Here is a 14,661-nt window from a genome sequence, read left to right as displayed (position 1 = left end):
CAGGTGGCATTTCTTATCCTTTTAAATTGCAGAATACGACGAGTGTTTAGCATCAAATTGCGCTGTACAGATCTTCAGAGTAGGGTTTACAGAATCGGTTGTAATGTGTTTCCTCTTCATCCAGCTAGACCAGTCCAAATGCATGGGTTCTGTCCACCAAGCAGGAGCCGGATCTAGACTAACGGGCTTGCTAATGTCACCCCGCAGAGGCTCAGCCCGAGTACCTGTGCTGTGAACTGAAGCCGGGTGAGGCTAGGTGAAGAGTCTTGGATAAGGGGCAGCTCTTGGGGTTAAAGCTTGGCTTGGCTTCGGATTTAGGTCTGTCCTAGTCCCTTGCCCCCTTTCCTCCGCTGAAGCTCCTCCTTAAGCAGGGCTAGCATGGAGACACCCTGCCTTTATTTGTTTTTATAAAATTGTTTTTTAAAAGGCAGGAGGACTGGGAGCCTTCACTCGGCAGAGCTTCCTTCTAAGGAACCGCAGTGAAGACCTGGGTTTTGTTTATTCGGCTGCCATCGGGTGTGGGGGAAAAGGCTCTGCCTTGCTCAGCTCAGGGGACGAGGAGCCGAGCAGAGGATTTCTATGCCGGGTTTGGAGCAGAGTGAAATTTCAGACTGGAGTGGGGAGGAGACCATGATCGATGGGGGTCAAAGGGCCAGTCATTTCCCGCTGCTCAGAGTAATACGGCATGAGGGCAGTGAGAAGGCCTCCATCCTCTTTGTTTGCCATGGGGCAGGCGCCTGCAGTGAATTCCCCCGGGGCCACGCTAGCAGCATTACAGAGGCAACGACCTCTAGGGGATGGTCTATTACTTCAGAAACCGTGCAGTATCTTCCCCGGGCAGTTTGTTTGAGGCAGAAAGCTGCTCCCACGTTCTTCCCTGGTTCACTCTTCCTCCCAGGGAATAGTACTGGGACTGTAGGGCACAAGAGGGAGATGATGGCAGAGCTTCCAGATCAGATGCTTCTCTTACCCATCTGAAGGATCTCAGAGACTTTACAGGAAGAGGAGGATTCCCCTGAGGCCGTGATGAAACTAAACTGACTTCATTAATGTCTCATTCCTTATGAATTCTGCATATTGCAGAAGGTAAAGCAGAGGTGACTCCCAGTGCCGCCGAGGATCCCGTTAGCCTGTACAAGCCCTCGAGGGATGTTCCTCTGCAGAGTACAGGAAGGAAGGGGATTCTCCCGAGGCTACTTTTAAAGGGGGATGGATTCTGGTGAAGAGTTATCCGCTTTCCTCCCCACCTTCTCTAAAGTGGATGCACTGCTCTGTTCTGTCATGAAGAGGCAAATAGTAAAACAAGACAAAACAGTTGCCTTAGATTAGGATAATTTATGTGCACATGTAACTTGATAAAAAGAGCCAGACTATGGCCGAGTTTCACTCAAGGTTGCTTCAAGGACTAAAACATAACCAGACATAAAAATACTTAATTAAAAAGACAAATTAAATCATAAAGGCATGGGGTAATCTGCACGGGCTCCAAGCCTTCTGTTAAGGGTAGCAACTGCCGCTCCGTGAAGGTTACCCCCATGTTTCTATTAAGGGTAGCAACTGCCGCTCCGTGCAGGTTACCCCCATGTTTCTATTAAGGGTAGCAACTGCCGCTCCGTGCAGGTTACCCCCATGTTTCTCTTAAGGGTAGCAACTGCCGCTCCGTGCAGGTTACCCCCATGTTTCTATTAAGGGTAGCAACTGCCGCTCCGTGCAGGTTACCCCCATGTTTCTATTAAGGGTAGCAACTGCCGCTCCGTGCAGGTTACCCCCATGTTTCTGTTAAGGGCAGTAACTGCCGCTCCGTGCAGGTTACCCCCATGTTTCTGTTAAGGGTAGCAACTGCCGCTCCGTGCAGGATACCCCCATGTTTCTGTTAAGGGTAGCAACTGCCGCTCCGTGCAGGTTACCCCATGTTTCTGTTAAGGGTAGCAACTGCCGCTCCGTGCAGGTTACCCCATGTTTCTGTTAAGGGCAGTAACTGCCGCTCCGTGCAGGTTACCCTATGTTTCTGTTAAGGGTAGTAACTGCCGCTCCGTGCAGGTTACCCCATGTTTCTGTTAAGGGCAGTAACTGCCGCTCCGTGCAGGTTACCCCCATGTTTCTGTTAAGGGCAGTAACTGCCGCTCCGTGCAGGTTACCCCCATGTTTCTGTTAAGGGTAGCAACTGCCGCTCCGTGCAGGATACCCCCATGTTTCTGTTAAGGGTAGCAACTGCCGCTCCGTGCAGGCTACCCCCATGTTTCTGTTAAGGGTAGTAACTGCCTCTCCGTGCAGGCTACCCCCATGTTTCTGTTAAGGGTAGTAACTGCCTCTCCGTGCAGGTTACCCCCATGTTTCTGTTAAGGGAAGTAACTGCCTCTCCGTGCAGGTTACCCCCATGTTTCTGTTAAGGGTAGTAACTGCCTCTCCGTGCAGGTTACCCCCATGTTTCTGTTAAGGGTAGTAACTGCCGCTCCGTGCAGGTTACCCCATGTTTCTGTTAAGGGCAGTAACTGCCGCTCCGTGCAGGTTACCCCCATGTTTCTGTTAAGGGTAGCAACTGCCGCTCCGTGCAGGATACCCCCATGTTTCTGTTAAGGGTAGCAACTGCCGCTCCGTGCAGGATACCCCCATGTTTCTGTTAAGGGTAGCAACTGCCGCTCCGTGCAGGCTACCCCCATGTTTCTGTTAAGGGTAGTAACTGCCTCTCCGTGCAGGTTACCCCCATGTTTCTGTTAAGGGAAGTAACTGCCTCTCCGTGCAGGTTACCCCCATGTTTCTGTTAAGGGCAGTAACTGCCGCTCTGTGCAGGTTACCCCCATGTTTCTGTTAAGGGTAGTAACTGCCTCTCCGTGCAGGTTACCCCCATGTTTCTGTTAAGGGAAGTAACTGCCTCTCCGTGCAGGTTACCCCCATGTTTCTGTTAAGGGCAGTAACTGCCGCTCCGTGCAGGTTACCCCCATGTTTCTGTTAAGGGTAGCAACTGCCGCTCCGTGCAGGATACCCCCATGTTTCTGTTAAGGGTAGCAACTGCCGCTCCGTGCAGGATACCCCCATGTTTCTGTTAAGGGTAGCAACTGCCGCTCCGTGCAGGCTACCCCCATGTTTCTGTTAAGGGTAGTAACTGCCTCTCCGTGCAGGTTACCCCCATGTTTCTGTTAAGGGAAGTAACTGCCTCTCCGTGCAGGTTACCCCCATGTTTCTGTTAAGGGCAGTAACTGCCTCTCCGTGCAGGTTACCCCCATGTTTCTGTTAAGGGTAGTAACTGCCTCTCCGTGCAGGTTACCCCCATGTTTCTGTTAAGGGTAGTAACTGCCGCTCCGTGCAGGTTACCCCCATGTTTCTGTTAAGGGCAGTAACTGCTGCTCCATGCAGGTTACCCCCATGTTTCTGTTAAGGGCAGTAACTGCCGCTCCGTGCAGGTTACCCCCATGTTTCTCTTTTCCTTATTTCCATTTTCTAGCCTTTAGGGATCCGCAGGGTTTAGCCCCTGCCCCTGTAAACCACTTTGCAAATTGTAAACCACTGTGTGGTTCAGGCTTTGGGTTTCCTTAATTAATTAAAGTTATTATAAGTTAACAGTTTACAATTTTCCTCAATGAGGTTTCACTAACAAAGGGAAAATGATTATTTTGACACTTTAATAATACAAAGTTCAATGTATTAAACTGGCAGTTGATAATATGGTTTACTGGGAAACAAGTATAAACATGAATTACGACACAAATGTATTTTAAGCTTGGTAGCAGAAGTTACTTTCAGATAAGTATAGAAATATTACAAGTTCTGTCTATTTAAATGTTTTTTACACAGAGGTTACCAGCTTTCAGTGTCCTCAGGTAAATGTGATAAATATATTTCTGTAATAATACTAATACCACTAATCTTACTAATATCAGTTGAATGGTGTTTGCAGATTCCATGGTTTTAAAGTCTCTAATACTTTTCCACGTGTGATCGTTGGTGCATTTATCTATAACTCCCGCGATGACTTGTGCACGTTGGTCTTTCGACGAAGATGAGACGTTTTGGAGGCTACAGTTCTTTCTGGATGGACATCTCTTTTGCTTGACCTTGTTGTCTCTGGAACAGTTTCCTACTGTCCTGACTTTAACAAATCAGTAAAGGAACCTGTCTCCCCGAGGCTGTCAGTTTTCACTTTCTTGAATGCTGCTAGCTATGTGTGGGTTGTTTTCTTAATGTACTTTGTTTACTAGCTTCAAAATGAAAGGTTAATTCAATTCCCTATCTTCGTCTAGGAAAGGTGGATAAGAATAAACGAATGTGTTTTTAGATCAGAGTTAAATAACCCATGAGATCCTTACACCCATTCAGTCACTCTTTCCTCAAACAATCCTCAGATAACTGTATTTAAATGGAAATGAGGTTTTGAAAATAAGAAGACTTGAAGCCCAAAATTAAAATCTTTTACACTTTTGCCAAAAGTGCTTTTAATTTTCCTTTGGAATTCAGCAGCAGTCACCTTTATCTTCAGGTGTACAGCAAAATATAGAAGCAGCAATATTTGTCTGGTTCTAAATAGGGCTTTAACTTCAGGGTAATTATGATATCACACAATCAGTTTCAACATTTTCTTTCATTCAGCTAACCATAAAAGCTGAGAAAATATCCGCGCTTCAGCTATTTTATCTTTAAGCTCACTAAAGTAATTTCCTTACCTTTGGCAGGCAAATAAACATTAACAATCCCTCTCATTCATTCTCATTCACTCTGTGTTTCTTAAATGTTTCTAAGATGTTTTACACAGTATAAAGGCCTAAATAACGGAGCTCAGCAGTGCAGCCTCTCTCTCTCTCTCTCTGTCTGTCACCTTTCCCAGCTCAGCGCCCTCACTGACAACTGTCATGCAGAGAAAACTAAAGGAATATTGCTGATGTCATAGAGAAGAAAAGTATCTCTCCCACTTGGGAGAGATTAGTAATTAACAGAAATCTCTATTAAAAAAAACAACCCCTTACTCCAAGAGACTAGTAAAAAGGAAAAATATTAACAAATTTAAATGCATCCCCAATTATATCAATTCTTTAAACAAAATTGTAATTTGTACCATTACTTTAAACCTTGCTGTACAGGTGAGCAGTGCTCAGATAAGGTAATAGCTTCCCCGTATACCCGTAGCTATGGTTCCCAAGCACTTTACTCAATGCAGGCATTACTGGCACTTACACAGCCCCTTCAAATTCATTATTTTATTTTGTATTCTCTTCACCATATTTACACTTCACCCTGGCCTCCTAAATGTTGTCCCTGACATTTAGCATACGTAACCTCATTCACTCAAAACAAAACTGTCCAAAACCCTAAATAACATTGACCTTTCTTAAAACCTTCTTTCTTTTCTTAATCTAATTTGAACATTAGGAATCCCTTGTATAAATGTTTAGTTTTCAAATACACAGAATCAAGGCTAGTTATTACCCTATGCCTTCTGGTTAAGGGTAGTGACTGCCGCTCCATGCAGGTTACCCCCATGTTTCTGTTAAGGGTAGTGACTGCCGCTCCGTGCAGGTTACCCCCATGTTTCTGTTAAGGGTAGTGACTGCCGCTCCGTGCAGGCTACCCCCATGTTTCACTTAAGGGTAGTAACTGCCGCTCCGTGCAGGTTACCCCCATGTTTCACTTAAGGGTAGTAACTGCTGCTCCGTGCAGGATACCCCCATGTTTCTGTTAAGGGTAGTAACTGCTGCTCCGTGCAGGATACCCCCATGTTTCTGTTAAGGGTAGTGACTGCCGCTCCGTGCAGGCTACCCCCATGTTTCACTTAAGGGTAGTAACTGCCGCTCCGTGCAGGTTACCCCCATGTTTCACTTAAGGGTAGTAACTGCTGCTCCGTGCAGGATACCCCCATGTTTCTGTTAAGGGTAGTGACTGCCGCTCCGTGCAGGTTACCCCCATGTTTCACTTAAGGGTAGTAACTGCCGCTCCGTGCAGGTTACCCCCATGTTTCACTTAAGGGTAGTAACTGCCGCTCCGTGCAGGTTACCCCCATGTTTCTGTTAAGGGTAGTAACTGCCGCTCCGTGCAGGTTACCCCCATGTTTCTGTTAAGGGTAGTGACTGCCGCTCCGTGCAGGTTACCCCCATGTTTCTGTTAAGGGTAGTAACTGCCACTCCGTGCAGGTTACCCCCATGTTTCTGTTAAGGGAAGTAACTGCCGCTCCGTGCAGGTTACCCCCATGTTTCTGTTAAGGGAAGTAACTGCCGCTCCCTGCAGGTTACCCCCATGTTTCTGTTAAGGGTAGTAACTGCCGCTCCGTGCAGGTTACCCCCATGTTTCTGTTAAGGGTAGTGACTGCCGCTCCGTGCAGGTTACCCCCATGTTTCTGTTAAGGGAAGTAACTGCCGCTCCCTGCAGGTTACCCCCATGTTTCTGTTAAGGGAAGTAACTGCCGCTCCCTGCAGGTTACCCCCATGTTTCTGTTAAGGGTAGTGACTGCTGCTCCGTGCAGGTTACCCCCATGTTCTCTTTTCTTCATTCCCATCCTGTAGCCTTTAGGGATCCGCAGTGTTTATCCCATGCCCCTTTGAATTCCTTCACTGTTTGTGTCTTCACCTCCTCCTATTGAAGGGCGTTCCAGGCCTCCACCATCCTGTCCATGAAGAAATATTTCCTGAAGTTGATTGACTCGTCCCCCCTGGACTTTCTTTTCAGGACCCTTAGGTTCTACTATTTCTTTCCAATGGAAAAGATTAGAAGTTTGTGCATCAATTAAACCTTTCAGGTATCTGAAGGTCTGTATCACGTCTCCCCTCCACCTCCTCTCCTCCAGGGTATTCATACTCACATCCTTCAGCCTCTCCTCATAAGTCTTCCAATGCTGACCCCACACCATTTTGGTCGCCCGCCTCTGTCCTCTCTCTATCCTTTGTGACTGAAGGACATTTTGCAAAGTGTTACTAAAGGTAACATTATGTATTTACTTTACAATTATAAACCTGGCGTCCAATTTGGATGTCTTCCACTTATCTCTGACCCTGAAGTTGCTCCCGGGTCTCCCCCTACTTACCACAGAGTCTAATCGCTTCCAGGCTGCGTCTCCTCCCGCCATTTCCAGAGCCTTCTCCCCGGCCCAGCTTTCTTAAAACGCTGTGCATTGTTTCTGCTTCCTCATCTTGCTGGTCAGGGAAGTGTGTGGGCCTCTCTCTGGCATCTAACCTCCTCTCACTGTATAACGTCTGCTCTTGGAAGAGCTGTGCTGGGACGCTAAGGGGTGATCCCTAAACTTAGCTACAGTTTTAGCTGACTTCAGGGTTCCTACATTTTTGGCTGAAAATTCACCTAAATTTGGGATCCTACATTTTAGGGCTGCAATTCATTTTGCAAAGTTTAAGTGGCTTAAGTTGGGTGCCTAGTGCTAAATGTGTAATACTTTTTTTCCCTGCCCATATCCCCTCTAGGTTCCTAAGTTTAAGCACTTGGCCTTTCTCAGTGTAAGCCTCTAGCTCCCAGAGTGTGAAGCACCTAAACCAGCCGTGTGCTCTTTCTGCTGTGTTTGATTGCTGGAGCTCAGCTGTAAAGATGGTTTTGCCTCTCTCTGCAGAAACAAAGGAGTGACTATGCTTCATGGCAGCCAGCTCCAGCCTCCGCCACGCCATCGCCACCTCTGTCACCAGCTCCAGGGCCTGCCCCTCCTCTGACACCGGCACCTGTCCACGTGGCTGCGTCGCGACCACCCATGTCTGGACCCATCAGTCGCCAGAGCAGCACATCCAGTGACAGTGGGAGCAGCATTGCACGGGACAACCAAAGATACAGACAGCTTCCCGTGGACCGTGAGTTTCACGGGGGGGGGGCGGGGGGCCTGTATGTGTGCATATCCCAGGCTCGACTTCCTTCTGACCTGGTGCAAGCTCACCCTGTTTATGTACATGTACAGCAAGCTTCTGACACAAGATCAGACCAAGGCATCCTGCCTCTGACCGCAGCCAGTTAGGGATGTGCAATCCTTGTGAAACAATATAGACAACATCCACAACGTTGTCTCTGTCTCTTTGTTGTTTTCAAAACAAAATTTAGTGGTTTTTCTGTCATTTTTAGTCTGCACTATTTATGGCTAATTCATTTATTCTTCCTCCAGGAACTTGTCCAAAACCGTTGAATTAGCCATGCTGTCAGGGGATCGTCCTCCGGTCCTCTAGGTGGCGGAGCTCTGCTCTGAGTACCTGCCTGTCTGTCCCTCCCCCTGCGAGTCCCAGCCTGCCTCAGTCTAGTTTTCTCCACGGTGCAGGTTGCGTACGTTAGGCTACAAGTATATTTTTCTGTTTGCCTTGCACACAGAAGGGCAGCAATGCCTCGGCTGCCTGGCTTTAAGTTCTGCCAGTGCAGCGAGATTGTCAGCCACAGGTGGCCATGTGCTCTGCTACCTATGTTTGGAACCAGACTATGAACCATCAAACTGCAGGGAGTGCAGCCGCATGTCCCTCAGTGCAAGGAAGCAAAGGTTGGCGAAGATAGAAAAGCTGAGGGGAGGCAGCCTCAGGCTCGTATGCTCCAGAACCAGCTCATGGATCAACACAGTCCTCCTCGGAGCCTAGTGGGGAATCCCTGAAGGTGAAAGGGAAGAGGCCTGCCTCTGTTAGGCCCCTCAGGCGTGCCCTGGCCACACAGACGCTCGGAGCATTGGAAGATTCACGGGGACCTGGGCAGGGCTCCAGCGACAAAAGTACACAGATGCACGCGAACAGTGCCATGCCGACGCATATGCGTCGAAGAAGAAGAAACATGACGCAGCGTCAGGGAGTCGCAGAGCCTTAACCGATGCATCGACGCAGAGAGTCGACGCTGAAGCACCACGCGTCCAGGAATGGCACGTCGAGGGCGTTAAGCCAAAAAACCATAGAGTCCCACGTGTTTCCCCAACAGAATGGGGACCCATCGGCGGCACGGCCGCTAGTGATACAGGGAGACTCTGTGCCAGATCTAGAGCTTGTCTCCTCGGATGTGGAACCAGTATCCGTGCACGGATCATCGGGGTCATCTCACTTGTCGCGGATCTTCTCGGATCTGTCAGCAATCTCCAGGTGCAAGCAGGAGGGGTCGCACCTACAAGAGTCCCTGAAGAAGAGAGACAAGCCAGGGCCCAGGGTGGAACGCACAATGGCCCGGCCCAGAGGCCCAGACTCTGAGATTCTGCTAGTGACAGTTCCCCCCAGAGGGAAGGGGTCAATAACCAGCGCTGCAGGGGACGCTACCCTCCCAGGCAGAACAAGGCGCAGTGGAAAATGGAGAAGACCGCCTCAGGACGTCGGACAGCAGCCGGGAAGCCCCCTGCAAGAGTCCCCACAGAGCCTCTCGCTTTTGGAGTCAGATTTCACATCCCCAGGATCATCCACCGGCCACCCTTCGGATTCTCCGGAGGAGCAACCGCAACCCGTATCCCCGCCAGAAGACCTGCCCTACTGCAAATTTGTGGAAAAGATGGGAGACACCGTTCATGTGGGAACTCGGAAAATACCAGACCCCAGGGCGGCGGTCTTGGTTATCCTGAAAATATTCGAGACCCCTGCGGAGCCCACGGCCCTGCCTTTGCATGCAGTGCTGGATGAGATGATGACCGGAGCAGGGGAAGCCCCGCTGTCGGGATCCTCGATGGCGAGGAAGACTGACCTGAAATTCCGGATGCGTGAGTTGCCGTTCTGTGCGTCGGTACAGCTGCCCCACGCCTCCAACGTAGTGGAGTCAGTGATGAGGAAAGCAAAGAAGTCGAGACTTCATTCTAAAGCTCCACCAGGGAGAGACACCAAGCTCCTGGATGCGTTTGGAAAACCGATGTTTCACGTGGGCGTGCCAGATGCTAAGGTCCATCAGCATCAGTTCTACATGGCCCAGTATCTTTACGAATGCCTTCAAACACTGAAGCGGCTTGTGGAGACCTTGGTCCCAGGAGAGAATCCACCGCCACAGCTGAATGCGATGGAAGAAGGGCTGCGTCACTTGCTATGCTCCATTTACGAGGAATTTGACGCCTTGGCCAGGATCGCTGCAGGAGCTATTGCAGCGAGACAGCTTGCTTGGTTACGGGTGAGCTCGATCTGGGAAGATGTCCACGAAAAGCTCGCTAATCTGCCCTGCTTCCCGTGCGATCTGTTCTGAGAAAGCTGAAAGAGCAGAGCGTGGCAGTCCAGTCCCCGAGGGATAGAGTGACGTGAGGGAGATACTGCCATACGTCCTGGAGGTCGCACGCACACCAGAGAGGGGTTAGAGCGTTACCCCTCCTTTCGTCAGCCTGTGTACCAGCCCCCAAGGGGAACACAGCCGCAGCAGCCACCGAACCGGAATCAACAGTGGAGCACACGCCCCCCCCCCCCCCACGGGGACCCTCTGACCCAAACGATCAGAAGAGCAGTCAGGGTTTTAATAACTCCCCACTTACCCCCACCACTAGTGGTAGGGGGCAGAATATCCCTTTTCTACCATGCGTGGGAGAGGATTACCACTGATTGCTGGGAGCTTCGAATTGTGAAGGAAGGATACACCTTGCATTTCAGTAATACCCCAAGACTTCTGCAGCCCCTATGACCGCGAGGAGTTGGGATGCACAATAAGAGGGTCCTGGAGGAGGAGGTGGCCAGACTGCATCCGCCCGAGGCAGCAGGGATTCTACTCCCCTTACTTCCTCACCCCCAAGAAATCGGGAAGCTTCTGCCCCATCCTGGACCTGAGGGCGCTGAAAAAGTTCATCTGCAGGGAAAAATTCAAGATGACCACCCTCAAAACCATCCTCCCTTTCTTACAGCCCAGCGATTGGATGAGTGCGCTGAATCTGAAGGATGCGTATGCCCCCATGTTCCTATCCACTGTGCCTGTTGGCAGTACCTCTGCTTCCAAGTCAGGAAACCTTTCCAGTACAAACCCCCAGGGGTTTCACCAAATGCTTGGCAGTGGTGGCTGCCCACCTCAGGAGGCGGGGAGTACAGCTGCTTCCCCTACCTCGACCACTGGCTGGTGGTAGCCCCGTGCCAGTCCGCCCTGCAACGCAGCCTGCAGACCACTGCCGACTGCATGGGGATCTTGGGCCTACTGATCAACTACGAGAAGTCGCACCTGCGGCCAATGAGGTGCTGTAGTTCATCGGAGCAGTTATCAGTACGAATGTCGGCAGGGCCTACCCACCAGAGTCCAGGGCACACACTATAAGGGCCCTGGCAGCGCAACTACTAGTGACCAGTCATGCGCTGGCCAAGCAAGGGCTGAGCCTCTTAGGCCACGTGGCAGCGGCAATTCAGGTGGTGCCGAATGTGCGCTTGCTTATGCGCAGACTACAGTGGGGTCTGAAACACGGTGGATACAACATTTGCATCCTTTGTCACAACGAGTGATAGTCACTGCAGTGGTGGCTGCAGTCCAGAGCACTGACCGAGGACATGCCCTCCTGGCAGCCTCAGCACCAGGTCATCTTAACCACAGATGCCTCCCTACAGGGCTGGGGAGCTTACATAGGCCAGAGGCAATGGACCCAGCAAAGGAGGGCGCAGTGGATCAATCTGCTGGAGCTGCACGCTGTGCGTTATGCTCTGCCTACGTTCAGGGACGTGCTACGAGGGAAAGTAATGACAGTCCTCACCGACAATCAGACAGCGATGATTTACATAAACAAGGAGGGTCCGGTTTTCGGAAACTCTGCCAAGAAGCGGTGCACATCTGGAAATGGGTGGAGACAGACAGGATCTCCCTCCAGGCGACCTATCTCCCAGGCATTGAGGAAGCCAGAGCGGACAAGTTGAGCAGGATGTTCCGGCCCCACGAGTGGGAACCAACCGAAACTTCCAAGAATGGGGTTGACCAACCATAGACCTTTTTGCAACAGGAAGGTGGGAGCATTTTCTTTGGTACACCCCAGCAAGCATCGCATAGCACAGGACGCCTTCCTCATCTCGTGGAAGCAAGGGCTGCTGTATGCTCTTCCGCCCGTCCCACTGAGAGCGAGAGTTCTGCAAAAGTGCATCACGGACGGAGCTGACCTCATCCTCATAGCACCGGCATGGGCCAGACAGCTGTGCTACGCATATCTGGTGTGGCTCTCCGTCCAATAACCACTGCCCCTGGGGCAGGCCGAGAATCTACTATCACAGGAGGGGGATCCCTCATCCACCCCATGCACCCACGCTTCACCTCATGGCGTGGAGGTTGAAGGGACAGACTGTTGTATTTGAATCTACCACCACCAATCCAGGAGATATTGGCGTTCTCCAGGAAGTTGTCCACAAGGAAAAACTATCAGGCCAAGGGGGCCAGATACTCAAACTGGTGTGAAGAACACGAAGTGAATCCCTTCTGCCTGCCTGAACGGCTAGTGGAGTATCTCCACTCTCTATATTTATTTTATTTATTTATTTATTTAAAACTTTTATATACTGACATTCGATCGAGATATCACATCGGTTTACATGAAACAAGAAACCAATAAGGCAGGGACTGCTTTAAGGCAGGGACTGCTTATTTTACATTGTAACAAGATAACTTACATTGTAACATAGTAACTTGCATAATGGTTAACGAGGAAAATATGTTAACTGATTAATATCGAGAAAAGTATAACATTTAAACTTGAAAGGATACGTGAGCTATAGAGAATAATGTTTAGAAAGGAGATTGGGAGGAAGCGTTGTAGTTAATGACCAGTTATGGATCCCCGAGTAGGGATGCGGGGGAGGGAGGGTGGTGGGGAGAGGGGAGGTAAATATATAAATAATTAAGGGGAGGGTTAGGTCAGGGCGGAGCAGTGGAGGGGGGGGTCTAGTTGGAGGCAGGTTGGAACTCAGTGCAGGAGGTTGGATTCCCATTGGAGGGGTTATGTATCAGCGGGGAAGGCTTTTCTGAAGAGCCAGGTTTTGAGTTGTTTTTTGAATACTTGAGTGGAGGGTTCGTTCCTAAGAAGGGGTGGGAGGGAATTCCAAAGGGTGGGGCCGGCAACTGACAAGGCTCATCTTCTGGTGGAGGAGAGGTGCGCGGTTTTAGAGCTGGGAATGATGAGTAGGCCGGTGTCTGAGGATCTGAGGCTTCTTTGGGGGGAGTATGGGAGAATGGCAGTGTTTAGCCAGTTCATCTCGTTGTTTATTTTTTTGTGGATGAGGGTGAGGGTTTTATATTGTATTCTTTGGGCGATGGGCAGCCAGTGCAGTTCTTTTAGTGTGGGTGTGATGTGGTTACATTTTTTGATGTTAGTGATGGTCCTGGCGGCTGCGTTTTGCAGTACTTGTAGAGGTCGGATGGTGGTTTCAGGTAGTCCAAGGAGTAATGCATTGCAGTAATCCAGTTTGGAAAAAATTGACTGTAGTACTGTTCGAAAGTCTTGTGTGTGGAGGAGGGGTTTGAGTTTTTTTAGTGTTTGCAGTTTAAAGAATCCATCTTTGATTATGTTAGAGATGTGACGCTTGAGGTTGAGTTCGTCATCAATGGTCACTCCCAGATTTCTTGTAGATGTTGTGAGTTGTGCCCCTGTGTTATTAGAGGTGATGATGCTGAGGGGGGCTGAGGTGAGCTCATTTGAGATGCTTAGGATTTCAGTCTTGCTTTGGTTGAGACATAATGTTAGTTGGGATAGGAGTTGAGTAATTTCCGTGCTGAGTTGGTTCCATTTGTTTAGAGTGTCCTCGATGGATTTGTTAATGGGGAGTAAAATTTGTATGTCGTCGGCATAGACCAGGTAGGTGAGGTCCAATTTTGAGAGGAGCTTGCAGAGGGGGAGGAGATAGATGTTGAATAGGGAGGAGCCTTGTGGGACGCCATGTGTAAGTGTTATTTGGGAGGATTCGGAGGCCTTTGTCTTGATGTTGCATGATCTGTTATGGAGATATGACTCGAACCATTTGATTGTGGTGTCTCTTAGTCCGATCTCTTTGAGTCTTGAGAGGAGTGTTTTGTGATTGATGGTGTCAAAGGCGGCGGATATGTCGAGGAGTATCAGGAGGTATGATTGTCCACAGTCGAGTCCTCTGAGGATGGTGTCGGTGAGGGTGAGGAGGAGAGTTTCGGTGCTAAATAGTTTCCTGAAGCCATGCTGTTGAGGTAGCAAGATGTTATGGTTTTCAAGGTGATCCATAAGTTGATTATTGACTGTTTTTTCGAGGATTTTTGCTATAAACGGGGAGGTTGGATGCTGGTCTATAGTTGGCTGGATCAGCTTTGTCGAGTTGGGGTTTTTTGAGGATGGGTTTCACTACTGCATTTTTTAGTTTGTCGGGGAATATTCCTTGCTCGAGTGATAGGTTGATGATGTCGGTTATAGGTTTGGTGATGATCTCGCTGATTAGTTTTAAGGTTTTGATGGGGATGGGGTCTAAGGGATGAGAGGCAGGATTGATTCTTTTTATGATGGATTCTATTTCTGTCGAGGCCACAGGGGTGAAATGTGACCATGTTGAGTTGTTGGAGGGTTTTTGTTGTCAAGGTGGGTAGGGGGAATCTTGGCGATGATGTTGTTGACTTTGTCTTTGAAGAAGTGTGCTAGTTTTTCACTGGAGATGGAGGCGGTGTCCGTGGCTGAGTCGTTCAGAGTGGAGTTGGTTAGGTCTTTGACATATGAGAAGAGGGTCCTGGGGTTGAATTGGTATTCGTGTATCTTTGTTGCGTAGAAGTTTCGCTTTGCCGTGTTGAGATCCGTTGCGTATTTGTGAAATAGTGTTCTGTATTTGTCTTTCAGTTCTGGTGTTGGGGTTTTTC

At 49.4% G+C, this 14,661-nt stretch overlaps 1 protein-coding gene across 5 annotated transcripts in view; it reads left to right on the top strand.

The window, feature by feature from the left end:
* Window positions 1–14,661, top strand: part of EPS8 (epidermal growth factor receptor pathway substrate 8) — a 226,652-nt gene that overhangs the window by 197,751 nt on the left and 14,240 nt on the right. For all 5 annotated transcript variants that reach the window (XM_029597370.1, XM_029597372.1, XM_029597369.1 and 2 more), the window contains one exon: window positions 7,541–7,772. In XM_029597370.1, coding sequence (XP_029453230.1) covers window positions 7,541–7,772 — 232 coding nt within the window. The remainder of the gene's footprint in view (window positions 1–7,540; window positions 7,773–14,661) is intronic.

The sequence above is a fragment of the Rhinatrema bivittatum genome, chromosome 4 (genome assembly GCF_901001135.1).
Source record: "Rhinatrema bivittatum chromosome 4, aRhiBiv1.1, whole genome shotgun sequence".
NCBI lineage: Eukaryota > Metazoa > Chordata > Amphibia > Gymnophiona > Rhinatrematidae > Rhinatrema > Rhinatrema bivittatum.
This window is presented reverse-complemented; position numbering and strand designations above follow the sequence as displayed.